This window comes from Catharus ustulatus, chromosome 3, assembly GCF_009819885.2.
Source record: "Catharus ustulatus isolate bCatUst1 chromosome 3, bCatUst1.pri.v2, whole genome shotgun sequence".
In the NCBI taxonomy this organism is placed as follows: domain Eukaryota; kingdom Metazoa; phylum Chordata; class Aves; order Passeriformes; family Turdidae; genus Catharus; species Catharus ustulatus.
The window spans coordinates 64,404,710-64,432,693 of record NC_046223.1 but is presented as its reverse complement, the minus strand read 5'-3'; the positions used below and the strand labels follow the sequence as shown (position 1 = coordinate 64,432,693).

General features: G+C 40.9%; 1 protein-coding gene across 2 annotated transcripts in view; it reads left to right on the top strand.

Moving 5' to 3' along the window:
• Window positions 1-1,879: 1,879 nt before the first annotated feature.
• Window positions 1,880-27,984, top strand: part of TPD52L1 (TPD52 like 1) — a 53,454-nt gene continuing 27,349 nt past the window's right edge. For both annotated transcript variants that reach the window (XM_033054642.1, XM_033054641.1), the window contains exons 1-3: window positions 1,880-1,975; window positions 20,647-20,762; window positions 26,509-26,657. In XM_033054642.1, the coding sequence (XP_032910533.1) occupies window positions 1,957-1,975; window positions 20,647-20,762; window positions 26,509-26,657 (284 nt within the window). In that variant the 5' untranslated portion in view covers window positions 1,880-1,956. The remainder of the gene's footprint in view (window positions 1,976-20,646; window positions 20,763-26,508; window positions 26,658-27,984) is intronic.

Genomic DNA, 27,984 nt, shown 5'->3' with positions numbered 1-27,984 from the left:
TTTCCTGTCAAACATGCCACGAGATGAACATATTACTGTGGAACTCAAGACTTATAGGTTTGTTTTCCTATTTATAGCTCTTTTAAATGTAGCACTCATTTTGTTGTTCACCATAACTTGTTAGGTAAAACACAGGTTGGATTTTCTTTACAGTAGAGGGCATTCCTAGTGTGGAAAAAGAAGTCATGTTACTAAATGTGAAGGATAAATCAATCTCAGCATATAAGCATCTGGTAAAATTTCCTGTTGTTCAGTAATTTGAATAGCATATGCTGCTGTAAGATTTGTAATTAGGCTTGTACACAAACACTGTTTTTAATATTGTTGTAGCCCTGTTAGTAGACGGGGTGCTGAGTTTTCATCATGCTTCCCAGGAGTTGCTTAGGCTGCTTTAGAAAGCCCTGCCTATATTTACAGAAAAATACATTTCCTAATTATGCTGATAGTTTCACATGTTGAGAGAAATTTCTCAGCCATTTCATGCATTCATGACTGGACTTGGCTTTGTGTTTTTTTCATGTAAAAGTTACTAGCATTTCTCAGCTCAAATCTTGTCACAGTTTGATGTCTCTGCATTTGAAATTACATGACTGTAGGAATTCATTCTTCTGACAACCTCTGTTCTGCTTTTGTCAGTGGTAAATTCCAGCTCAAGGAGATGTCAAATTACAATGAAGAGAGGTTTGCCTAGGAAAAAAGAATCATAATTCACGCCTTATGGAAATTAAAATTCAAACCCACAAGCATGTGTATTAAAGGAAAATCTCATTAGTTATATACAAATTAAAGCTGCTTTGGCCTTAGTTCTCTTTTTTCTCTCTTTTTTCTTTTCTCTTTTTTTTTTTTTTTTGTAAAAATAAAGTTGAGAAGTAAATAATTTTGATGCTTTGCTACAAAATTTTAGGCAAAAAAGAAACTCTTTATTTTCTAGCTATAAATGTGCTTTTTTCTTTGACCAAACCACATAATCATTTTTTTTCAGATAATTTTCTTCAATCAAAGTATTATTCATTTATATAATTTCACAAACTTCTTTCATCCAATACTTCTTTCATCTCCCTTTATTGTCCTGCTTTATTTTTAGTAGTACAGGCCTTGAGAACCTATGCATCGTCAGTGTGTCCTGGAGGCATTCAGCAGCATCATATACTCGAATTAGATACAGTGTCTGGCTGATAAATACATGGATAATCAGCCATGGAGAAGGCAGCCATGCTAAAACAATATTCTGGAGCCATCCATGAGTGAAGTTACTGTGGACTGGTAACAAAGTCTGGAAGTTGTGTTGGCATGAGCAAACCTAGAGTAAATATGTGCTGCAGTGTCAACGGTGCATGGTCATGCCACACAGCAACAGCCGGATACAGACCTATGTGCTGGGAAAAAATATGATTTTTACTGAAGCTGCTAAGTATGCATGACAGCATAGGCTCTGCCATTTGTTTGCATGTCTTCCCATGCTTCTGCCATAGGAGGAGGTAGAACTTGACATGCACAGGTACTCAGACAAGCCATGAACTCGTTCATTTCAGGCACCTGAGCGCTGCACCGCTGATACACCAGGTGCGCCTCTGCTCAGGTGGGGAGCCTGTGCCTTGCGGCTCCTGGCTTCTCCATGGGGGAAGTCCCGAGTGCCTCCCCTCACCGGGGGACAGCCGTGACAGCCCCGAGGTGTTTGCTGCGCGGAGGAGACGGCGGAGAACAGCCGAGGCGCCGAGGGGCCGGCCCGGGCCGGGGCCTGTGCGGGCCGGCAGGGCCGGGCACACGGAGCGCCTGTGGGGCGGGCCCTGGCCGCCAGGGGGCGCCGCGCGGCGGCGGCGCGGGGCGGGGGCGGGAGCGGCGGCGGCGGCGCGGCCCCGGCTGTCAGCGCCGCCCGAGCCGGGAGCCGGGCTGCGAGCGGGCTCCGCGCTGCGAGCGGGCTCCGCGCCATACGCACGGCTGAGCCCCCGCGCTGCCATGGAGCCGCAGGCACGCGGTGAGTCTGGTCGGGACACAGCCCTCGGGGGCGGCGCGGGGGTCCCGTCCCTGCCGCCCGGAGCTGCGCTCACCCCTCGGGGAGGGCCGGGCCGGCGCGGGGACAGCGCGGATTGGGGCGGGGGGTGCCCGGGACGGGGAGAGCCCGAGCGGAGCCGCAGCCCGGGGCACGGGCGGTGAGAGGAGCGCGGTGAGCGGTGCCCGTGAGCGCTGCCCGGCGCCGCTGCCTACGGCGGCCCCGGCTCGGCCCGGGAGCGCGGCATGACCCGACCCGACCCGGTCCGGCCCGGCCCGCGGGGCAGCCTCGCCCTGCGCCCCGTCCTGCATCCCGAGCCGGGATCCCCTTGGCTTTCCTTAGGGTTTAGGATGTCGGCGGCCGCTTTCTCCTCCCGCTGGCTTTAGACGTTTCGCGGTCAGGTGGCTGGCTGACAGCTGTGAGAAGTTGGTGCCCCCGAGGTTTGTCGGGTGTTTGAGGCATTTCTGTGTGTCCTGCTCCGCTGGCCGTCCCCCTGCCCCGGTCGGGCTGCAGCCGCTGCCTCCCGGGGACAAGCGGGACGGTGCGAGCCGGAGCCGGCATCGCCACCCCCGTCCGGGAGCCGCCTCCAGCAGCAGAGACCCTGGGACTCAGCTTCCAGGAGAGCTCTGGATCCACCGAGAGCCACTTAAAATTGGATCCGCTAAAATATTTCTGCAGCTTTGCAAACACAGCATTCATTCACCTAAAGTGAGCATTTTCTATTGCAATAGTTACTGCTTACTTAGCTGTTCGTATCTATCTCTGGATAAAGTTAATTGGCGTCCAGAGAAGAGAAGAAACTTTTCATGCGAATTACAAATGATGTTTGTGTCAGCCTAAGAGATTTTAGCACAGACAGGTCTTGCTCACCTTTATAATCTTCCTTCTGTTTTCTAAAGAACTTCGTGGCTTTGTCACACAGGACTAACAAGTATTTCTGCAAAATCAGAATGTTTAGGACGCATTTTATGTTATCTATAAAACAAGGAGATTAAATAAGCAGGAGATGTATGGTCGTTGAAACTAACTGGAAAAACAGGCTTCCTAATAGGGTAGTTAAAATCTGCCTTTTTAAACAAAAAGACTTGCAAGAGGCAATGTTGGCTGCAAATACGTTTGTATGCAAAGGAATACAGTGGTAAATTTGAGTTCATGATGCTTGTGAATGGGAGCCTTTCTGGCAAGTGTTGTTCATGTGCTGTCCCAATGGATGCATGGCTGAAGCTGCCTGCCAAAATACATAGATCTATGGTTCAGTTCTCGGGATTTTTAGAAGTCAGTATTAAGACCACAACATCAGATTGTTATTTATACTGATTTTCTGAATACATCTGTATAGCTACTATGATGTGAGCTCCTGTTCGTTAAGCAGGAACTTTCTATGATACAGAATTTGGATAATTTCTTGTTTTGTAGGGCTGTTCGGAAACAGTATCAGATTCTGTTAGCTGGATAGCAATATATATGCATGTGAATCTTTTGCCTTCTCTGAATAGTAAGATGAGAAAACACATAAGTTTTCAGTGTGTATTAAAAATTTATGTCAATAAATGTTTTTTGCTAATGAATATTTGGGTCAGTGACTCTTACTTCCCCAGGTCTAGAATGAATTCTAGATGAGTATCTATTGGCTAGTGAGAGAATATAAAATTTTACCTGTACTCAGTTCTTGAGTCACTTTTTTTCTTCAGTTTCTCACATGTGTATCTTATTTCTGCAGTCTCTCAGAACAGTGTCCCATTACTAAAAACAAACAAACAAACAAAAAAAAACGAAAAAAAAAACCCCACAAAAAAAAAGAGTATTATTTCTTTGATAAACTAGCAAGATTTTTGTGGTAGGTATTTGCATGCCAGCAAACCTTTGGGTTTTTTTACCCTCTGTTTTTACCCTCCCTTGCCTTCTAGACCTAATGTAATGCATGCTACTGCACTTATGGAGCCGTGATGGCAGAAAGAATTCAACCTGTATGTGTCTAATGCTGTCAAATTCAGTTAAGCACACCTGAGCACTGGCCAGAAGTCTGAATTTTTCAATCCCAGTTACACATTTTGCAGAGCACAGTTAGAGCAGTTTACTAAAAAAACAGTACCAATTTGCTTGAAAGACTGCTCTACTTCCAATATCTCCTTAAGCAGCAGGAGAAATGTGTATACATTTGAATGAGTTTATTAATTGCTTCTAAAGAACTTTCAGATGCCCACAGAGAAATGAATCCTGAATGGTTTGTTGCAGTGTGCTCTGCTGGGGTATTGTACTCCAACTGAAAAGATAAACAAAAAGCTATGCATTTAAAACCATTTAAAAGCATAATTGTGTTGCTTGTGCCATTTTATATTGTCCCTAAGGCAAGCTATGCCTGAGTAGAGCAATTTTATGTTCAAAAAATGCATGCAAGTATAACACACATTTCTTCAGAGCAGAAAAATAATTTTTGTCAGCATTTTTGCATAGCAGCATAAGTCAATTTTGTAAGTCTTAATGCAACAGTGGACAAAAAAAAGTTTTATGTGTAAATGTATCAAGGTACTGGGCAGAGGTCACAGGTAAATGGCATGAGTTTCTGCATGGTTCAAGGCACAACATAGTATCTGTCCATGCCCCGAAGACTGTGAAAATTAAATGCTCTGATACTTACTTTAAAGTAGTAGAGAGTTCATGGACTGAAACAGAATTACTGTTATACTTAAACATACTGAGTATGTCTGGCAGCATTCATGTGAATGAACTAGATGAGACAATCAGAGGGTAATAGTAATTAATGTTCAAAATATTTTCTAAAGAAAAAACCATTTGCTCTATTGTAAACAAATTCATATGTGTAATAAAAATAATAAATTTTACTTTGTATAAATTTTATATTTAAGTCTCTGAGTGCTTTTCTCTTTGATTATTTTTGTTCTTAATGGAAGAGCTGATCCAGGAACACACCAGTTAGGCTTGTACTAGGTGCTAAAAACTTCGTAAGAGCATATTTGTTTTCCATCCTATGGCTGCCAGTCATTTCTCAAGGGAAAAGTTTGGAAATCTGAAGAACAGTGTTTCTTTTCGAAAGGGACGTAGATCCAAACTATGCATTTGCCTTTCATCGTACTCATTCTACTTCAGGTCCAGATTAACTGACACACACATGTAGTCTTGCTTTCTAGTTTAAAAATGTGAATGTCATGTAGTAATGACAGTACCATGGATGTCTTGCTCTGTCTCTCATCTGAGAATCCCATGTGACTTTAACACTAGAGCTTTGCTTATTACACATTTTTCTCTTTTTGCAATAATTCTCCATTTCTTCATGTATCCAGATATAGTTGTACTTTTCTTCCTTGTCACATCCTCTGATAAAAAGCTTTGATATGCAGCTTTCTGCTACTATTTTACCTACACAGGTAGCTCCACCAGCTGCTTGTACTCCTGACCTCTGAAGCGTTTTTCAAGGCATTTCCCTGTCCCAGAAATTCTCCTTAAAGCTGTGCCTGACAGATGTTCTGCATCCTCAGCCAGCTGTTCGTTGTAGCCGTGATAGCTTGTGGTGGCTACACTCACCCCTTGGCTACACTCAAGCATTACCTTGCAGGCTTGCAACACCTTGCTTCTTCCCTCTGCTGTGTGCAGCTGGCACACTCCTTCTAGGATCCTCAAGCCAGCTGTATCTGCCCTGGGATGTTACAGAGCAGAGGCAGCACCTTGGCACGTGTGTTTGAGTGGAGCTTGTGATCAGAGAAAAAATCATTGGAAGTCACAGCATTAGCCCAGTGCCCTCTCCCTGCCACAGTGGCACCTGCCATCTCAGAGTGAGATGGTCTGAGGTCTCCATGGTGGGAGGCAGTGGTGAGGAGGACTTTTGTTACCTGTGTACAAGACTTGCCAAAATGGCATTGGCAGCTTGGTCAGCATTCTCTGTTCTTGCTAGCTGCTCATGTGGTTACTCTGGATACAGCCAGTCTTGTAATGGGAAGGTGGGGATAGAGACCACAGGGTGATGTTGCCTCAGTGCAGCAGCAGTGCTGTAGCCATCACACCAAAGTAGTGTTCTTGCTGGAGAGGGCAGCATCTTCCCTATCCTCGTGTTTGAGTCTGGTGCTTTATCGAGGAGCAGTGACTGTTTTGATCTATGTCCACCTTTTCCCTAAGGACAGAGTAAAACTACTGGTTTGGAGCTGATTTAGTGTAGTTGTTTTATGAGAAATGCCTGTCCACATGTGCTTTTTTAGGCATTGGGATTCACTCTAGTTATCCAGGGGTTTGTGCTACCTCTGTTACTGCTTTCTAGAGCTCAGCATTGCCCCACTATGGCAAGCAGGAGAGAGGACTTTGCAAAGGGTCAGGAGGATGTTGGAGTAATTGAACCAGCCAGTGATAACTGGCTTATTTCACTGCACAATGGAAGTTTCAGCTGCTGTGTTAGTAAGACCACATGAAGAGGAGATCAAGTGGAAAAGGCAGGGTTGTAATTTATGATAGGATTCTTAAATATTTAACAAGAGTGCACAAAGCTCAAAATAATAGCTCTTTCATGCTTTTTATACTGCAAGAAGAGAAAATGCATGTGTGGAACAGGTTATTTGGTATATCAGATTTTAAGCAAGTAAATGTCTGAAATCAAATGCAGTGCTTCTCTTTTGCACTTGTCACAGGCTGAAATTCAGTTGGCTGAGGCTGAAAAAATTTGGGTGACTTCATCTTGAGGTAATAGATAAAAGTGAGATCTGGGCAGGCTGGTTTTATCTGATTTTGTCTCATAGAAATGCACAGTTGCCATGCCAAATTTTATACATGTAATATGCTGCAGTCATATCACTGCTGTCTAAACTGGGCCTTTTGGCTGCTGAATGCTCTAAACCCATCATTTGTGACAAATGGTGAGAAGGGACTGACAAATATGGATTTTAGTATCAGATGTCACACTGACCTTCTTCAAAATCCTTCAAAGCTATGTAAATTGATTTGTGTCATTCTGTAGGACAGAGGTAATATTACTTAGCCATCTTTGAGGTCCATGGATCAAAATCATATGGAACTAGGCTAATCATGATTTCACTTCTACATCCATGATGTGGTTAAGTGTTGCAGGTGAGTAATTGTAAAAGACATATTTAGCAAGTGCTTGTGTTGTACTTTAGCAGTGACTCTCCCTTTTCTTTCTCTTGTGCTGTCTTTCAGTCCCTCTTTCACTTCATACAAAGAAATAGAACAGCAGCAGTAAGGGTCTTGTTGCAAATGTTCTTATCAAAAAGTGTAAAACAAGTGCAAGAATGCAACAACTATGAATTGATACTTCCTGAAGTGCCATCCTACCATAGTGATAAAACTCTAAGAGTGTCTTCAATTTTCCCTCTCCCACTTGGGTACATTTTACCTTTTCTGTACTTGTAGGATTTAAAAGTGCTGGATGATAAAAAGGGCTTCTAAAAGGCTGCTCTTGTTAATAAATTTCTTCTGTGCACTGAGTTCTTGAACTTTTTGATCCTTCATTACTTATTCCAGCAAAATGTTATTGTGCTTCTATATTAGTGGCATGTGGTTAATGGCATCATGAAGTGAAGGATCCACTACTGGATCCCCAAGCAGGCAAGAAAGATCCCACTGTAAATAGTTGCTTAAAATACTAGGAATTTCTGTATTCTCTTCACGTTACCTGTCATGTTTTCATATGTAAACTGGTTGTTGAAAAATATCTCATGCTTGTAGTTAAAACCCCGGTCTTTTACAGCAGTAATAATACAGCAGTAAAATTTATGAAGACAGGTTTACAGAAAAAATGAAAAGTCATGGTTATGTGTGTATCCCATGGCCAGATAAAATGGCTTCTCTCATTTAGTCAGCTCTCTAGCTAACAGGCTTTCAGATGCTTAGGAGCTATGTAGTCAGGGATCCAGTTCTTGGGGGGTTTTTTACACCTTTGCATTTCTAGTCACTGAAGAAGAATCCAGGGAGCTCAGAGAAGTAGGTTGGGAGTATAAAGAACAGAAGGGGTCTAATGACTTGTGTCATTTCCAGAAATGGAAGGCAATGAACTTGAGCAGTTAGTTCCTTCTGAGGCAAGAAGGGCTGTCAGGAAGAATGCATACTTCTGGGGTTTTTTGGTTTTTTTGTCTTCAAGGCTTTGGTTTCTATAAAGTTGTCCTGCTCTCACCACTAATGTACTTTAGCCAGCAATTATCCTTGCTGTCCACCAAGAACATATTCAAAGTACACAGGAGCTAGAACTCAAGGGGTGCTTTAGACAGAGAGCCACATTTGTAAAACATTTTTTATATTCATACATAACGGTGTTGATTTTCCCAGTGAAAAGTGTTTGCACAAAATGTTTGCGTAACAGGCAGCACAGTTTATTTTCATGTGCTTTCTTGCTGAAAGGGCTACTTTTCTTTGTTGGTCAGTGACATTTGTTAGAACCAGATCTTCTCCAATCTGTTTCTTCCTCTATTGTGAACCATTCTTTCTGTTTTTTCTTTGCATTTATACAGTCTGGGTTTTGCATTAATTTTTGAAACATCCTTCCTCCTTAGCCATCCAAATACATAAGTTGTCTCTCTTTAGTACCTGTGCCATGCTTTCAAATTGTATTTAATAATTGACTAATAATAAAAGTTACTAACGTATAAATTTTAAATAAAGCATAATTGAAAACTACATATGGTATGAATTTAAAAGGCTGTACAATTTATATTCTGTAAATATTCATAAATGGTAGCTGACAGGAGGTAATGTTTTCTATGTTTGCTTCTTCAGTAAAGAGTTAGGTTCTCCTGTGTTCACTGGTTTGTTCAATTGTCTTTCCACTAGTTTCCTCGCCAGGAAATTGCCTTGCCACCTGAGTGGGACTAAGGTGATGCAGGTTTGTAGTTACAAAAAGGTGGCTCGTAATGCTCTAAAAGTTTAAAAATACTTCTGCATAGTTCAAGAATAACTGTTTCCATTGTGCTTTAGGTGGATTTAGTAGTAACTTGTCAAAATGCTCAGGCATTTCAGGTGCTTATCTAATACCTTTCTATGTTTCTCACTTGAATTAAAATGTTCTTAAATGCACAGAGTAGACCTTAGGTCACTTTCAGATTTTTAGAGGATGACATGGAGCAAATGTGTCTAGTTAGAAGATCTGTCTGGTGCATCCTGGGCTGTTGCAGGCTAAATTTTCATTAAAAAGTGATCAGAGATAGTTGTATTTAAACACATCCAGATTTTTCTTAGAGAGGAGTAAAATATATGTACATTACAGAGTTAGAGGGGCAATTATGCCAGGAACAGAAGATTATCTTGTGCTCAAAGTATTTTAGGTAGATGGCAGCTATTAACTTATTATTGTGGGAGGAAGGAATCAAAGTCATAATCAGAGAGAATGATGTTTGCCATGTCATTACCTAACCAGTGCTGTGCACTATTATGTGCATATGAGGAACCAGTAAAGCCATGTAGACTTGTGAAAGAAAATTCTTCAGTCATGTAGTGGGGCAGGTGGTTCAGAACTCTGATAGCAAAGAAAGGATGACAGTGAAGAAGGAGCAATTACTTGAATAGCCTGACTGATTAAAAAAGAAGGCTGCTGAGTAATGTCATTCAAACATTCATATAAAGTGAATCACAATGCAGACTTGAAGATTTAAATAAGGTCTTTGCAGAGCTAAATAACAGATATTATCAGGAAACTGGAAATCAAATACTACAGGTGGAGGAAAAATGTGTTCTCTTGGTTTTAAATTTCTTCAGAAAATAGAGAAGCATAGATAATCAGGAAATATAGATGAAGCCTGCAGTAAGTCCCCATTTAGGAGAGGCTCAAAGATAGAAACCAGATTTAGACTTAGATCCAGAATTAGAAGGCTTCTCAGCTGTATCCAGTTCTGCACAGAAATATGGAGCATGGGCATGTCCTCAAAAAAGGGCAGCAGTACAGTAATTTCACGATTACAAGCCGCACCATTTTGACCAAAATTTTGCTCCCACAGTGGAAATGCGGCTTACACTCAGAAGTGGCTAATATGTGAATAATTTTCTGACATTTCCAATCCCCGAAGTGCAAACCGAGGTGCCAAGTCGAACACCTACCAGTAAAACCCGGTGTTTATGCGATTGTTACAAATTGGTTACTCTGTTGCATGGCAGGTGGAGCTGGCTCAGTGCCGGCAGTGCGGGGTGAGGGGTGGAGACGGGGGAGCTCCCTCCTTCAGGCAGCGCAACCCGGGGGAGGCGGGGGCTCCCTCCTGCTGGCCCTGCCGCACAGGGGGAGGTGGGGGGCTCCCATCCCCGCGTGCCGCTGCCGTGGGTGCCAGCGGGCTCCATCCCCGCCTCCCACCACCGCCATGGGTGCCGGTGGGCTCCGTGCTCCCCTGCCACTGTGGCACAGCGCCGGGCCGGGGTGAGCGAGCCCAGCAGCAGCGGCGGCGACGGCCAGCCCCAAGCAGCCCCGCCGAGCGGCAGCGCCGAGTGGGCCACCTGGCCCTGTCGGCAGCCCTGAGCCCTCACGGCCCAAGCCAAGCCAGTAAACCTTGCCATGCCGCGATTCTGTTACTATTTGCCAACTTTGTTGCACGCGGGTCCTCGCTGCGAATGACAGAGCGGCTTATAATTGAGTGCGGCTTGTGTATGGACAAAGAACGAAATGTTTGCCAACACCCGGAGATGTGGCTTATAGTCAGCGTGGCTTGTAATCGTGAAATTACTGTATTTTGGTCATAGTTCTGTGTTGTGTGTGGGGGTCAAGAATTGGGAGGGAAAGAAGAGATAAAAATTTTAAAAATTAAGTAGGGTAGAGATGAAGATGTGAATGAAAGTTATTAGCAGAGATGCAAGTGTTGGACTTCTGGTTTATTTCAGAAAAGTACATTGTGTTATGTCCATCTTGCAACAACTTACTTGGTAAAATATTCTTACTCGAGGTAGTAGAAGAGTGAAGACAAGGAGTGTCTTGTGCTCATTTTCTAGACCTTTCTGAAGTTAAAATAGGCATTATTTCACATTGGGTGACCTGTAAAGATTCTATGTTGGAGGTTTGAATGATACTCTTGCCACTTGAGTGTGGTCTGATGCAACTTCAGTGGCAGGCAACTCATGCCATGTACTTAGCTAAACCCAGTCCTTGCCCATTGGCCTACTATTGCCTGTGCCCACAGCAGCCCTCATGGAAGCTCACCCTCTTTGGTTCAGGGCTTATCTTCTCAGCTGATCTTCAAGGAAAAAAAGAAAAAAAGCCCCACACTCTGCCTGTATCAAGCTGCCATTTTCTGCTGGTATTTGAGGGTGAATTGTGGTCCTCAAAGATTGAGGCTGTATGGTGCGGCTGGAAGTGCCAGTCTCTGTCTCCTGTTCCAATAAACAGTCCCTTTTCCTGAAGCGTGTCACTAGGATGGCTGCATGGGGCATGCCACCTGTTTCTGCATAGATAGCCAGGGCCCTAAACCCCAGCTGCCTCTACTCAGAGCCCCACTAAACAACCACATTTCTTTGTAATGGTGTTTTGCACTGAGTAGGCTAAGCCACAAAGTTAATGATGCCAAAAACTCTGAAGGCCTTAACATGGAGCTTAACACTGGGAGCAGAATAGTAAGTGCTTCATTTCACACCTCAGGATGCTGGCAAAAAAAGCTTGTGGGAAAAACAAATGAAACCTGGATCTGGACAGGCCCAGATAAAAGGTGCCATTCTGTCTGAGAAGTGTTTTGTGTGGCCTGTGTGCAGAGAATTACTGTTACACTAATTCCAAATTCCAGGTTTATCAGAACAAACCACTGCAGCAAGACATCTAGGCTGAAAAGCAGTGCATCTGCAGAAAGTGGTGTGGCATTCAAGTGAGTTGTTTGTCAATATATTTGGAGTAATTCCTTTAAAAAATAAAAATTATTCCATCTTGAATACAGGGCCTGTGCAACAGAACATGGCCGTTGTCTCTATTAAAATGTGTTGTTTTCAAATAATATTAATATAAATTAGCTTTATTTTAATTGTTTTAAAATAAATTGTGTTGCAGGTAGATGCTTCCAAGACTAGGTCAAGTTTATTTAGGGAAGACTAGAGGAAGTTTCCACTGTCATATGACCCCCACCCCCACCCTTTTACGAAGGCAAAAGTGCACTGGTGCAAAGTAGCTAGTCTTAATTATGAAGGGATTAAGGGGTGAAGCAGGTGGTGCTTAAATAATGTGGGGCTGGGAGGGAGGAGGACACAAAGCACAAGACATGTCTGCTCTGGGAAGTGTGTTGATTCACTGCCTCATTTTGGTGACCATGACCTTTTACATAATGTAACATAAAAATTAAGAAAAACTCTGGCAAAAGGAACTGTACATTTCTCCCAACTTAGGAAGTGATGTCAGCTCTGGGGCCTCCAACTTAAGAAAGACATAGAGGGCCATAGAGATAATGAGAAAGCTGGAGCACCTGTCCTAAGAAAACAGGTTGAGAGAGTTAGTGTTGTTCAGCTTGGAGAAGAAAAGGCTTTGAGGAGACCTTACAGTACCTTACAGTACCTGAAGGGGTCTGCAAGAGAACTAGAGGGACTTGTTTCAAAGGGGTGTAGTGGCAGGACAAGGAGAAATGGCTTTAAACTGACAGAGTAGGTTAGATTAAATTCTAGGAAAGAAAATTATTTACAGTGAGGGTGGTGAGACAAAGGATGGGTTGCCCAGAGAAGTTGTGGATGCCCCATCCTTGGCAATGCGCAAGGCCAGGTTGGATGGAGCTTTGCATAACCTGGTCTAATGGAAGGTGTCCCTGTCCATGGCAGGGTGGTTGGAACTAGGTGATCTTTTAGGTCCCTTCCAACTCAAACTATTCTATGATTTATTGTTGCTAATTTGTAATTATGCTGCCTACAAAATTTAGTCACAGATCATGGATATTTTGTGCCAAACAGTATGCAGTAAGGCTGTCTTGGTCCTTTAAAACTGTGATCTTTACTCTCCCAGTATGAGAGATTGATCACAGAGGGGAAAGATAATTTGTCCATTTTCTCCCAGCATTTCTATGTGTGAACTTTAGTATATGTAACAATGTAGAAACATTTATTCTGTATTAAAACAATGAGAGTAATGAATTTGAGCCTGAAGAGAATAAAGAATCTATCATGTACCCAATTATAATTGTTTCCTGTGTATTTTCCCTGGTACATTTACAGGACCAAAAGTGACACGTTTGTCTTACATGTTGAAATAGCTGAAAGGGGGTGTGAGGAAAGCAAGCAACCTGCTGGCTGCAGCACGATTTTGCTGATTTTTAAATTACACTTTTAAAGACCTTGTTAGTTACGCGTTTTTTGATCTAAAGGACACAAAATACGACTAGATGAAAAATTTATTTTGTAATTTAAAAAATATACTTTTATTACTTCTTGCAGTACAGATACGTTGTTGGAAGTTAATTGAGGAGGCTTTTGAGTTTAATTATAACTGCAGTTACATTGCTATCTAATTATATTCTTTTGCACCTGGCTTTAGAAAAGTACAATAAACTGATTCATTCTTAGGAGAGAAAGGTTATTAAATCCTGCCATTAAGTTTCAGTGATTTTGATTCAGTGAAGCAGATGCGTGATCTTAATTATACAATTGATGGGATTGCCGTCACTTCTACCAGCTGAGGACCCCAGGTGCCTCTCTATTCAGAGATGAGAAAAATGTACTGTCATGTATTTTTAGTATGAAAGGGTGGGTTTAAGAAATGTGACTGACAACTTCCACCTCTGACTCCTAGCATTTCCATGTCATAGTTCTTATCTTCCCCTACATTGCATTTTCTCTGTTTAATTATATATGCATTATTCCTTCATTTTTTTAATGCTGTGTTACAATTTCTAGAGTACCTTATTGTAGAGAACAAGTCCCTTTTGTGATGCAGTGTTACCCACTTTCTCATTCCCTATTATTCCATTGTGGCTTCATCTTTTTCCTTCTTTTTCCCTGTTCTTCCTAAAGAAAAAGAGATGACAGTTCTTCCACTTGAGGCATTTTTTTCTTACCATTGACTTCACAGAAAGTTGTGCAGCATGATCAATAGAAAGCACAGAAAGTGATACAGTGCTGTCATTACTTGTAGTTTGACATAATAGAATAAACCTTCTACTGTCTTTAAACTGTTACATTTCACAACAATTGCTTTGTTTTTCCATAGCTACAGCTTGAAAATGTTACTCTTGTCTTGTCCAGGCATTCAGGATTATTGTTCTATACAAAGAGGTCTTGCTATAGGGTAAAATGTATAAGATCATCCTTGCATTCCTGGACATTTCCAATAATTATTTTGCTTGGAAGATCAGTTCTCAGGTTGAAGTCTTAGGCTGAAGTAAGTAATACATATTTTTTTAACCATTATTGCTGTTCTCACTTTTATCCATCGTGTTTCCATGTTTGGCATGATTATCAAACTTCTTATCAATGTGTATGGTTTCTTGGTACAGTGGTCAAACTGTTGAGCCTCTTTTCTGACAGTTTTTTTGTGTAGATCATCTCTTTTCACTGGCATAGATTGGTAGCTGTGTCAGCAGTTTCTGGGGAAAAATAAGGTAGAGACATCCTCGAGGTATGATTAATTTCTTTTTATTATACTAAAACAGCAAAAAGAATCAGCACAGAACAACTGGCCGTTTATCCAGGAGCTTCAAATAAAAGTATTCCTTTGTTTGGAAATCTGTCAATCTATCTCACAGCTGTGGATAGATTTTCTTACTGCTTGGGTTTCCAGGGGTTATGAGATGGAAGGGAAAGCTTTATTAAAGTCAGTGATAAGCTACTCCAGGATGACCAGGGACACCTACTCTGGGATGTTAGACCACATCCTAGAACTCTTGAACACCCAAAACTGTACTTTCTCCTTCTCCTTGACACTACTGCCAAACTAAAGCTCACCTGGGCAAGGGAATGAAGACACTTGCCCATTCATCCCTCTCTTTCAAGGAGCATACTCAGAGCAAAAAGAAGACTGAGCCCACATGGTTGCAGAAGGTAGAACCTACATTTTTCTGTAATGTTTACATTTTTAATCTATGTTATTTCTGCATCTTGAGTATTTCCCTCTCTTAACCAAGGTGAATCCAGTCTCTGAGTTTGTTTTTCAATCATAACTTCAAAATCGACCTTATATTCTCAGCTCAAGTCTAAACAAGTTCAGGGCAAGTTCAGACTTGTCCATAGTTAGAACCAGATGCAGAAGGAAAGATCTTCCTTCAGTAGTTTGTTTTCTAGGTGAATTAAATGATAACATATTTTCCTATTTTGATCCTCCAACTTTGTAGTGGAAAAGATGGTATGGAAATCCTTGCAACTTCTGATAGCTTTTTTTGATCAATTTAGTTATTTAGTACATGCTTCTAGCCCCCCTTCTCCCCCCCTTAATCTCTATATCTGGCATTAAGACTACATTATAAAGAAGATCAAAGACACTAATGCAGTGTCTGGACAGTTCCTTTGTTCTACTTACCATTTCATCCCTTTGAAGACTTAATCGCAATTTAAATTTGTGAACAAGTGTTTTCCAAATTTAAATAAGGAACTCTAATGACATGGCAAAAGAAGCTGTAGCAAGTAGTTTTGCTTGCTAGAAGGGTTATGTAATTTGTTTTCTTACTATTTGATGTGAATGCTAGATAACAAGGTAGATATGGTATTTTTAATTAGTTGGAAAACAAAAAAGCAGAGCAGTAAAAGCACTTCAATTCTTAAATGCTTTGCTAACACAAAGGATCATCTATATATTTCCCTGAATTAATGTTAGAAAATGTACACAAACATGTTTTTTACCTTAATTTTGTTGTCATTACAGTTAATTCAACAGACATGAGTACTTATAGTGTAAGCTTTTCCTGTGTTGGGTTTTTGGGAGGTTTCAGGATTGTTTTTCTTTTTTAAACAGTCAACATACAAGAAATACATACTACTCTAGAACATGGGTCTGAGATTAATACAGAGAAAATTCATTAAAAGCACTAATTAAAACATATTTATGTAGTTAATCTTTAGATACTTGAGTAAGTCTAAAAATTTGTCGTGGATTTTATTGTATTATTTTAAATTTGCAGAATACTTACAAATCTTCTAGATTCTAAGTGACTTGTTAAATTTGTCATCACTACAATTCTACTGGCAAACATATGCACAGGTATTGATTGGTGCTGAAATAGTTTCTTGAATTAAATCAGATTTAACAACAGACTGTAGAATTAGGGTCGCTAGTCTTAGCCACAGCTACCAGGAACATCAGGAGAAAACTCATGTCAGCACACTGGAGCTATTTGCATGATTGTTGTATTATGTTGTCATATGAATCTTTCAGAAGAACACAATAAATGTCCAGCTATCCACCTCCTACTTCTTTCTATATACATCTCCTAATACAATGGTTTTCTGCTCATTTGTTTCAACTTGGATCCTTCTATATGACTTGCAGTTGCTAAATACTGATAATCCCACACTTCTAATGTTTCATTCATATTTTGTGCAATTCTGTGTGACAGTAAGTACTAAAACTTTCTTTAAAGTAGAAGCCAAACAGCATTTTGCATTGATTTGAACCTACTATATGATTTCTCACACTTTTTGGGGGTGAGGTTTTTTCTTATTTTGAGGTAACATGTGTCCAGAGAATCATCCGTTTGCGTGTTTGTAGAGGATAAATGAGTTAAATAAACTCATTTATAAACTATAAACGAGTATATTTTTAGTGTAATTTGCTGTAGAAACAGAAGACCATAGGACCTGCAGTTTTGATTGCAGTCTCCAGCACTCCTACACCACAAGAAGAGGTTGTCTGGAAGAGATAATGAGGGAGGTGGGCTGGGTCTTGCATGTGACAGCATGCTGAGTCTTGTGACAGCATATCCCAGAGCTAATTGTTGGTTGATTGATTAAGCTCTGGACTGAGCTTCATTGCAAATGGAAGAAATGGAGAGATGGGGGTAGGTAATGAGAACTCCTTAGCTGACCGTGGAGAATGAGGGAGGGGAAGTTCAAGGAACAGGGTCTAAGACAGTTTCTGGTCCATTGATGCCTCTTGTGTGATTTTTTTCTTTTTTTGTTTTAGTGTAATAGGACTGCTGGGCAGGCACAGCAACTGAAATTAAATTCAGGAGCAACAGAATTAACTTAATCTGTATAAGCCATAGTAGGAGAAGAAAACAGATGTTCGTAATAGTGTCCAGGCTCTATCCTTATGCCTTACCTGTTAGTGGCCTGCTTGAATGAAACTTGGAAAATGTGTGCTTTAGATCAATATGTGGAGATCACTGCCTAAAATACTGTGCTGTTAGTAAAGGACATAAGAGATACAGGACATCAGCAATGCCATAGGTTCTTGTAAATGGCTGGTAACCTACTGGATGAGCTCCTAATTCATTCAGGGAAGCCTGTAATACTTATACTACAAGGTGAAGCAAAAACTTTTCATCCACCCAACAACTGAATTGCTCTTCTAAAAGGGTGGAAAGCTAATTTCCAATTCCACACCTGGATATTAGTGCAAATCTGAAATAATATCACCTCTGCATCTGAACAATTTAATAACAATTTAATCACAATTCAAGTTTTTCAAGATCTGACCACAGCTGGAAACGAGGGATGATATTCAGTATTTCTGGGTGGAGTGGGGTAAGAGGAGAGGGAATGCAACATGAAGGTAATTTTTTTTCCTGCTACCATAGACCTTATGTTCATCTTGAAAACAACTCAGCTACTTGTACAACCCCCTTCCCAGAGTGATCAAGCCTTCATGGCTCATAACTAGTACCTGTGCATCTTTAGGCAAAAATACTGTTTTTCTCCAGAGCAATTCCTGTGTGTTGTCAGGTTATGTAGCTGGGCAGGAGAGGAAAATGCCTCAGTCTTCTTCAATACTGAGAGGACACTTCATAGCAGTCTACAACTTTCTCATGAGGGGAAGTGTAGCGGCTGACACTGTTCTCTTCTCTCATGACCAGTGACAGGACCTGAGGAAACAGCCTGAAGCTGTCTCAGGGGAGATTTATCTTGGATATTAAGGAAAGGTTCTTCACCCAGAGTGTTAAGAGGTTCCCCAGGGAGGTGGTCACAGCACCAAGCTTGACAGAGTTCATTAAGTGCTTGGGCAATCCTCTCAAACACATGATTCTTGGGGTTCGTCTGTGCAAGGCCAGAAGCTGGGCTTTGATTATCCTTGTGGGTCTCTTCCAACTAGGATATTCTGATTCTATGCTTCTATTCCATGCCCACCCAGATTTGGAGACTGTACAAGAGCAGAACTTGTAGGTGGGCTTATGTGACACCCCCTCAGTTGTACTGGGGTGTGCTAGGCTGCTCCATTGCCTGCAGGGTCAGGGAATCACAGAACTTCCTTCAGTCTGGAGACTAAACTGTGAGAGATTACAGTATCTAGAGAGAGAAATCAGTGACTGGTAGAAATGTTCCACTGGCCTTGCAGTGTCACACAGTGCAGAGACACCCACAAATCCTGAGCAATAGGTACACCTGTGATCCAAAGCATCAGTCCTAACTCAAGGCTCCAAAGCACTTTGTTGGGTTATCAGCACACCTGGGCTGATGAGCTCTGTAACTTCAGTTACAGAGGAACAGTGACCATCAGGGAGGACTCTGGTGGCTTGAACAGGAAAGTAGAAACTGAAGGATCAGACTAGATTTTAGAGGACTTAAACAAGAAGCAAAGAACAAAAACTGGAGAGAAAATGGATGAGTTTGGAAAGGACCATGGAGAAGCTTGACATGAATTTTCTGTTTTGGAATGGATTGTTATTTCAGTCCAGTCTTGAAGTTTAAACTTGACCATTGGGCCCAGTGTTAAATGTTATTCAGTTGTTTCTGGTGGTTTTGTCCTCATCTCATACCTATCCATTCCCAAACTAATATTGTCCCTTGAGCACAGATCTGCTTTCTTTTTGGCTTAAGGATCAATTGCTCCAAGATCACCTCATCTCAGCATTTATGCAAGGCTTCCCTTAAGGGTTTTCAACCCTGTTGCCCCTTAGATCCTTCCCAGCATTTCCAACAGCTGCCCTGTACCACTGCTCCTCCATCCATGAAAAAAATAGACTCCTTTCAAGACTGTGCAGACTAAGTTTAGCTTGAGTTTCATAGCAACACTATTAATCCTCAAGCACATACCAAATAACAATTGTGTTTAGAGATGTAGGGGTGTTAATAAAGGTGATTTGGGAGAGTTCCTACTGAATAAATATGATTTTCTTTTGTTGTGACTTCAGCAATCTAGGTTTTCCTGGCAAGCTGCTTTTTGGGTAATAGCTAGGATATCAACTGCTTCTATATGCTTTCATGTTTTAAAAAGGTTTTGTGCTTAAGGGTGGTGATCTCTTTCTGCATATGGTGCCAGGCAGGGGTTCAGCACCTGTGTTGCTGCTCTTTGTCTTCCCACTCAAGGAAGATTCTAATTAACAAGGCTGAATTCACTCCATTGTGTTCTGCAGGGAAGTTGATGGTAAGAATCAAATCAGTTCTGTTCTGTAAAACAGAAGGAAATCCAGGTACACTGGGGGACTCTAGGTGAAGGAAATGGCAGAAGGCTGGAGGGAATTTAATTTTCTGCATGAAAATGCTAAGTACTCAGTTTCAACACACTTGTTCCTTGTAACCTCTGTGCTTTAATGCCCAAACTTAACTAAACTGTATTTTAAACTCTGTGTAATAGTGTATACAGGCCTCTGTGGAGCTAGGAAAGAAATTGTTCTCTTCCATATTAAGCAGTATATAGGTGTCAGGAGTCAGCAGAAATGGCAGATTACCCTGCAAGGGAACTCAAATAAAGGAAAAACTTCTGTCCCAGGTGTAACCTGGAGGAGATTTTTCTTCCACAGCAGAAGAATATCTAGAATTTTAAAATGAGTTCCAAAGTAACCAGAATGTTTTCTATTATCTCGTGGTTTACATTATTTTCTCTGCAGACCATAAAGAATGAGAGGTTCTTAGTGGCTGGAGCCCCAGCAATCTTCCCTTCACTGAATGATTGGGAGATAGAAATATTTTGTTTCATCAGTACCTATTATGCCAGGCAGGCCCAGGTCTTGCAAGCATTTATGTATGCAATTATCTTGCTTATTGTACATACTGACCCTGATCTTGGGCATGTGAAGAAGAAAGTAACGAGGTCCAGTGTATTTGTCCCCCCTCTTCATAGGTTTAGACTGAGCAATCAAGGAATGCTTCTCACTAAGAAATTCAAACAATAGGTGTGGCATTTTCTTCTGCAAACCGTGTGCATCTGTAAGGCTTCAAATTGCTGCAATCAGAGGTACTTTTAGAGAAAACTTGGCTCTGTAAGATACTTCCTTTATTATTCGATGTGCTATTGCTACTCTTCACATCAGTGATCCACATTAGCCAGCTTTCTTATTTTGAAGAAAAAGCTTTCTTTTTCTTCCTTCTGTATTGTTAGAAGCAAGAAAATGCCTTATCAGGGATTAGTGGGGTCCAAGGTATTGGTTTCTGGGAATAAGTGGTGGTTATACATATTAAGTTGCTTCTGTGCAGACATTACCCTCTGGTACTTCCAATAAATTTTCAGAAGAGAAGAGAAGCAGAATTCAAATAATTGTAGCAGGAGAAGGTTGGTTTCTCTTTGCTTATTTTTTTCCCTAGAAGATGAATATTATGTCATTCTTTGATTTTAGCAGAGGCCAATGCAATAATTGAAATAATTAATAATGCTTGTCTTGATCTTTTAACTTTTTAAGGCCTGTTGGAAACTCAATCATTCCATGAAGCAGATGAAGATGTGGTCACTGATGTTGATTTCACCAATATGATTTCTGAAGAAGAAAAGGAAGAGTTAAAGACTGAACTAGCCAAGGTAATGAGTTTGAATTTCTGTGTTACTGTTTCCACTTCCTTAAGCAGGAAGCTATTAATTGTAGGATGAAGTATACATTATAAAGGCACACACCCTTCCTTTTTGGTAAAATTATTCTAGGCTACAATAATGTAGCCTATAATTTTCTTATATCTACTTTTTTGAAGGCTAAATATCTTCTACTTGATTGTACTGTGAAAGTCAAATACATGTTCCCATCTTAGTCAAGACATGTCTTTATAAACATTCCTTTAAAAAGAATGAAAGGTGTTCTCATTAGATCTATGGTATTGTTACAGTGGTTGTGCCACCTGATAGAAAAATTTATTTTTATGGTGCCCAGAGGAAAAGGTAATGATGATGGTTACAGAGGAGGCTGATGACAACAAGCACAGTAATTTTATCACGTTTTTGTTTCCTTTCTGATGATGTGTTTTGAGAAGGTAGTATCTTTTTTCAGGAGTCTAGAACTCAGGACACTGTGAAGAGGCTTAAAAATAATAAGGAGATGGGAGGAAAAAGATGTGAACCATGTGATCACTTTATTAAAAAGATTTAAAGAGATTGTCTAGATTTGGTCTACAATGGAAAGATGGATTAATTTTTAATTAGTGCTGCTGAATATCACAAAAAAAGTGAAATTCCTGAATGGAAAATATATAATGGGGAAAACTGTGGGTTTAATTATTTGAAATATGAGTCAAATAACAGGATTCACAGCCATATGAACATGAAGAGTTGGTTTTGCCTTAACTGGAATACTTAAATTGATATTACAGTAGTTTCATGGTTATAAGCCGCACCATCTTGACTAAAATTTTGGTCTGAAACCAGAAGTGCGGCTTATAATCAGGTGCGGCTTATATATGGACAAAGAACAAAAAGTTGCTGTTTTAGTTTGGAGGACAGGTGTCTGCTGAGAAAGGCAGGAGCTTCTCTTTGAAATGGAGAATGTAAACCTCCTCCCTCCAAATTATTATAAGTTTGAAATCAAGGGCCTTTCAGGCAAAGATATGGGAATTAGGAGTAACAGTTCTTTCCTAGGGAAATTAAAATAGAAATACAGTACTACAAAGAAACAAACTCCAAACCCTGACAAAGTCAGAGTACAACCTGACACCCCATCAGGCAGGGTGTTGGTAGCAGTCCCATTAAATGGTGGCTGCATCCTCCTGCAGTGACAGATGTGATTCAGTTGGAGCAGTGCTCCTGTAGAAGGTGCAGTTTCCCTCTGGAGGTCCAGTGGTGATGTGGAGAAATCCAGTTTCCCTCTGGAGTCCAGTGGAGAAAGGGGCTCCCTTAGTGTCCCAAAACCTCTGTTTTTATCTTGGTAAGAAATGTTGGGCTCTTCCCCCTGGCTGGAGCAACTTCCAATGGGATGCAGTAATTTTATCAGTCACACAGTGGGACTCAATGGCCATTAGCAGAAAATGACTCGCTGGAGGAAGGATGGGTTGTGAAAAAGATAAAGAACAATGCCCCACCTGGTTTCAATGGATGGCCCATTAGCAGAATATCTGCAGTTGAGATAAGGATCACTGCCCCCACCCTCAACAGATGGTGATAGAATAGATACCTTTTATCACACTCTGTATTGTAACCCACGACAGTTGCGGCCACCCGGATGTGCAGCTTATAATCAGATGCAGCTTGAAATAGTGAAATTACTGTAATTTGTAGTACTTAGTGTACTTACAAAGTACCTGCAGTGCTGATTCAGGATTTTCAAGTGAAACAGAAGACTTTTTTTTCACTTTAATATTTTATCAATCTTTGTATTTCTGAGGTACTAGTTAATTTTTACTTCTTTGCTGGTTCTGTCATATCTGTAAACAATCAGAAGGAAACTCAAAGTTTACATATTCAGTTTATAAAATAAGCTAGGAGTTGTCCATTCATTACTGGTTTTTCATCAGGACCAGAGGTCCTGGGCACACACTGAAACACAGAAGGTTCCCCCTGAATATCAGGAAGCATGTTTTTAATGTGTGTGTAACTGAGCAGTGTACCCCAAGACGTTTTGAAGTCTCCATCCTTGTAGATATTTAGAATCTGTCTGGGTACAGTCCTGGGAAGCATGCTTTAGGTAGGGCTTGAACCAGATGTCCTACAGTGGTCCCTTCCAGCCTCAGCCATTCTGTGATTCTTTTCTCTGGTGGAGGGGACTTCACAACCAGATAGAAACAAGGAAGGAAAAAAGCCAGAGCTTCCTCTAATCATCTGAGAATGATACACCTCTCTCAGCAGAATTTAACTCAAATGTTTCTGGGTGTCCCTTCTGCCTACTGATTGCCATAGGAGAGAGAATTCTCAGTAGCTCATGCTGGTAATTCCTGCACTAACATGCAAGTGAGACATTGCCTGTCAAATATTATGATCTTGACTGACCTAGGAACTATTTTCTGAATTTCTCACAGCAGTTTACTGGCATGCAGCCGATGCTTAAAAGCAAAATAAAATTGATAATTAGGCTAAGAAAGGTTTGGAAAACTTGAATGTAGAGTGAAACAAGTCTGAACAAAGTCTAAAATTAAATGAGGCTTATGACTCTCAGAAAAGACTGGAAAAATGTGTGACCTTGCCTCCTGCATAAAGAAAAATTTGCTAATGTGGGAATTGGGTAATGATTCCGTTTGAAAAACTGTTAGTCTTTAGTTACAAGCCCTTTCTGCTCCACTGATGATAGTTTTGTTTTTTTCCATGTCCTTATGTGCTACATAATACCTGTGTGAGCCTGTAAGAACAAATACCTCTCTTACTGTTGTGAGAGGTAAAAATCATCCTTAATTCTGCTATCAATAGTTGATAAAATGGGGATCTGTTTGTGGGCGCCTGTTGTGTATTTATTTAAGCAGAAAATATATGTTCCATCTCTGTGTTCTGTGTCTAATGTAGATATTCTGTGTTTTCTTCCTCCTTCTCACTCTGAGATTAGGAGAGGAACAAGCACTAGTGTTTTCTGGCAGGATTGTTTTGTATCCTCTATTCCTGTTCTCCTGCTAATAGTCCCTTTTTACTGGAAGCTTCTCAGAGCATGGACTTACTCTGTTCTTGTAGCCTAGCTAACACAGCAGGGCTCTGACTCTAATCAAGCCTTAGGATTTCTACAATGCAACTAAAATGAGTAACTCTTACAGAAACTTCTAAGAGTCATTTGAATTTACAGAGGTCAGTCTGACTTTTCAGATTAACAGCAGAAAATTGTAGCCCGAAAGCTTTATATCAGGCCAGAAGATTGTTAGCAGAACAGATTCCCCCCGCCCCCCTCACTGTGAGGAGCATTGTACAATGACACTTGAGTCATGCTGGGGGCTGAGATTTTGAGCTACCTTGCCTCACTGCTGTCAGTTGTCCTTCCATTACACTTATCAAAGTAGTCATTTACTCTTTGGTGTCTTCCCCCTCCCACACCTTCCCAGAAGGAGCTATCTGCTTTGATCTAGCTGATGCACAGGTTCAGCAGTGTGTGTTACTGCATGTTTGTTCCCAGTTTGAGGAAAGGTAATAACAACCTTTTTCTGCAAACTTACAGGAGAAGGGAACTTTGCCTTCATATGCATCTATATTCTACTGGCTCTGTTGCACTTTGAAAGAAGGGAAGCATGAGAACTAGAAGCTTGTATTTCTGTTGACTTAAGCCCTAGTTTTAAAAAATTCCTAAGCAAGTGATGCCTGACTTCCATGAGAGTTAGGTATGTTACATGCTTAAATGCTTTTCAAGATCCTACTCTAAGTCCATAATCCTTTCTATCGACTTCAGAGTTGTCACTGATATTTGAGCACTTGAGGGCGGCTTTGTAGCTGTCATTATTTCAAAGTGATGGAAGTTGAGGAGGATTTTGTCAATTTGAAACTGATTGCTGTGTTATAAATAATAAATTACTTAAAAATGTTGCTCATACTTCTGCCATTGAGCACATGGCTAATGCTTACTTAGGCTATCACAGCTTTAAGATGTCAATTCAATGGAACAGATGGAAAGTAATTTTAATAGAAGCCCTGAAATGTTTTTGTATCCAAGCACCTGATGATCAGCCTAGTGCTGGCCCATAAGTGTCCTGGCATCAGTTTAAGTTCTTTAGCAGTGTTGCACAGGCAATCATGCACTAAGGGATTTGCTCTTGGTGAGGAACAACCAAAAGGAGCTCTGAACTGCTGCCTGAGGAATACTGACATTTGTGCTTTCTTTCTATAAGCATTTAACCAGTTATCCACTCAGAAGACAGACTCTTGATACCTGCCTCTTGACAGTATTCCATTTGCAGTTTAGGAATATAGTGGACATGGGGAAGAATAAAACAATTTGGATTGCTGTGTATCTAACAGCAGTATGATGAAGTGTGGGCAACACTTCACTCAGGTCATGATTTTGCTTTGTGTTCATAGTCTTGCTGCTTAATTCCTGAAGTAATTGAATATTTAGATAGCAGGTAGTGACAAAATAAACTGATAGCTGGGGGTTTCAAGGGTGAGACTTTCCCAAGAACAGTGAGCTTGCAGCCAGTTTTACAGTGAATGAGAATGCATGAATATGTAAAATAAAATAATTCTGGTACTGATGTCCTAAATATAGCCTTGGAGGTCAGCACTGGTTCAGCTGGTGCTTGCATCATTCTCTGCAGCCTATGGAGTTAAATCACAGGGAGACTGTGGTTCCAGGGAACTTAGCATATGGTAATCAGATAAGCTGCCATATGTTACCTTGACTGACATATGGAGGAAGGAACACAGTTGGTAATTTCTAAACCTGAAGTGAAAGGCAGCTGCTCTGGTGTCACTTGCCCTTGTTAGCTTCAGTATCTCTGTGTGCTGCTTGTATAGATTGGCTTGGGAGGCTTCCAGGTGAGGAATGCAAACCCCTGCTCACTTGCAGGAGTACTGCCCAAGGAGAAGGATTCTGAGCCAGTGGAAGGACAGTTCTGCAGTCCCTCTTCTTACAGATTTGTCTTCTGGTTCAAGCCTTGGTAAAATGCTGGCTCTGATTAAATGTTTCAAAAAAATGTCTACTGCAGGGGGTATTATATTCCTCTGTTTGGGCTGGATGGCATCTTTACAGCTGGAAATTGCCGAGTTTGGTTAAATACTAGGATCTCTGGAAAGACTAATCTGCTCTGAGTGTTCTTATGCTCTGGGTACTGATCACTTATGTTAATAGTTCCACTATAAATTGTTATGTTACAATTTTTAAATTGGGCCTAAAATACATAAATAAAAGTCATATGACAAGGATATAATAGTTGATGGTACTCTCGTCATATATTATAATATAGGGGTTTTTTTATTTTTAAACCTAGGAGTTTGCACATGTTTTTTTCAGGACCAGAAAAAAATCTGCAAGTATCAAGTTAAAAGCCTGTTCATTTTCAAATAAAGATATTTGCTTGAATTTTCCAGTCTTCTCTTGTCCTGTCCATTCCCATTTTACTAGTGAATTAAAAGCTGGTGTTGAAACTCCTAATGCCCTAAGGCAGATTTGGGTGAAGTTGTTTTCTTACTGGATAATTCTCTCTCTTATCAGATGCATGTGTGTGATGGTGAACATAGGTGACCCAGAGGCATTAATTTAACGTACTGTCAGCTCTGCTCTGGGCACGCTTTTGTGATGTCCACAAGCACTTGACTATCTCTCTAGCTACCTACAAAAAGCACGAGTTTGTGAGATTCATTTAGCCTCTTAACATTGTATGTGTTTATCATTCTGTGGGAACAGGTTAACACCTTTCTCCTTTCTCCTTCTTTCCCTCAGCTAGAGGATGAAATTTCAACTTTGCGGCAAGTGCTAGCAGCCAAAGAGAAGCACCTGGTTGAAATTAAACAAAAACTTGGCATAAGTCTGATGAATGAATTGAAGCAGAACTTTAGCAAAAGCTGGCATGATATGCAGACAACTTCTGCGTGAGTACTGATCTTTATACTTACACATATGAACGTACCATGTTTTTCTAAAACTTTTTGGGCTGAATTAATAGCAACATTGGTAGAAAGAACCACCCACCTTTCATCAAGTGCTGTCTGAAAAGTCATTTGCTTTTTTTTCCTCTTCATTTAACAACTGAATTTGACACTTAAGGAGAAGGAGAAGTGAACTTCTCCACAACTGAGCTGAACTGGGAATTGACAGCAAGGGAGGCAGGGGGGCAGTGGCATCATCCATGAAGAGGCAGTCCCACAATACCTGAACAAAGAGAGCAGAGGAGGTCCAATGACAGCAAAGAGGGTCAACACAAGAGTTCAGATCTCCAAGTGCATCTGTACAGATGAGCCAGGTCCTAGGTCAAGCCAGGGAGTCAAATCTGTGAGTTCAAGATCTGTGAGACACCTGACCAGATGCAGGCATATCAGTAATATGACTTGACCATTAATTCAGTCTCATCTTTGGTATAGCTCCCAAATGAAGGGAAAAGGTGCTCAACAATGGTTCTCCCAACTCTTGCACAACACTTTCACCACAGTCTTACCCAAAGTTTCACAGCTGTGCAGTGCCAGATCTCACCTTGAGCCACCAAATTCAGGAGAGTGGGACAGAAAGCATTAACAGTTCCTCTTGATGCATTCAAGGTGCTAACAGGGACTTGGTAAAATATGTTAAAATACACACTTTTACATTAAACTAACTATTCTTTGTATTTTCATGAGAAGTCAAATAAGGCATAAACCCCTTAATAAAAATACAGTGTGTATGTGTCCTATCTCTCACTGTTGGATGGCTTCTTATCTAGGTCCTGTTTCTCATGGCATGTCATTAGCAGGGATATTAGTGTTGCCTTGGTGTAGATGCCTGGCATGTGCTAGGAGAGAACAATCTAGAGACACTAAGCTTTAGGAGAGGAGGCCACAAGACATCTGAACTAGAATTACTGGAGCAAATTTTGGAGCAAAACCTTTCATTTTTACTTGAAATTTGGTAGCAAGTTTCCAGATACCTTTTCATATTTCCTCCACATTGACATTTTCCACAAAGATAGACTTAGGAGACTTTTTCAGTATGGCAGATGCTACTTTTTATTTAAGATGAGTTTCAGAAACTACTGTCCATTAGGTAGTAAGTGTCTGAAAATTGTTATGTGGAACTGAGCAGCAGGAGTCCCATTTGTGCCCCAGAAAATTCTCATGTTAATGATCCAACTGCTGTATAATTCTGCTAGACCTTCATGCCAGAATACCAGTGCTGGTACAAAACATGGTAATCCAGCATTCTTAAGAATGGATGTATTGAGTAATA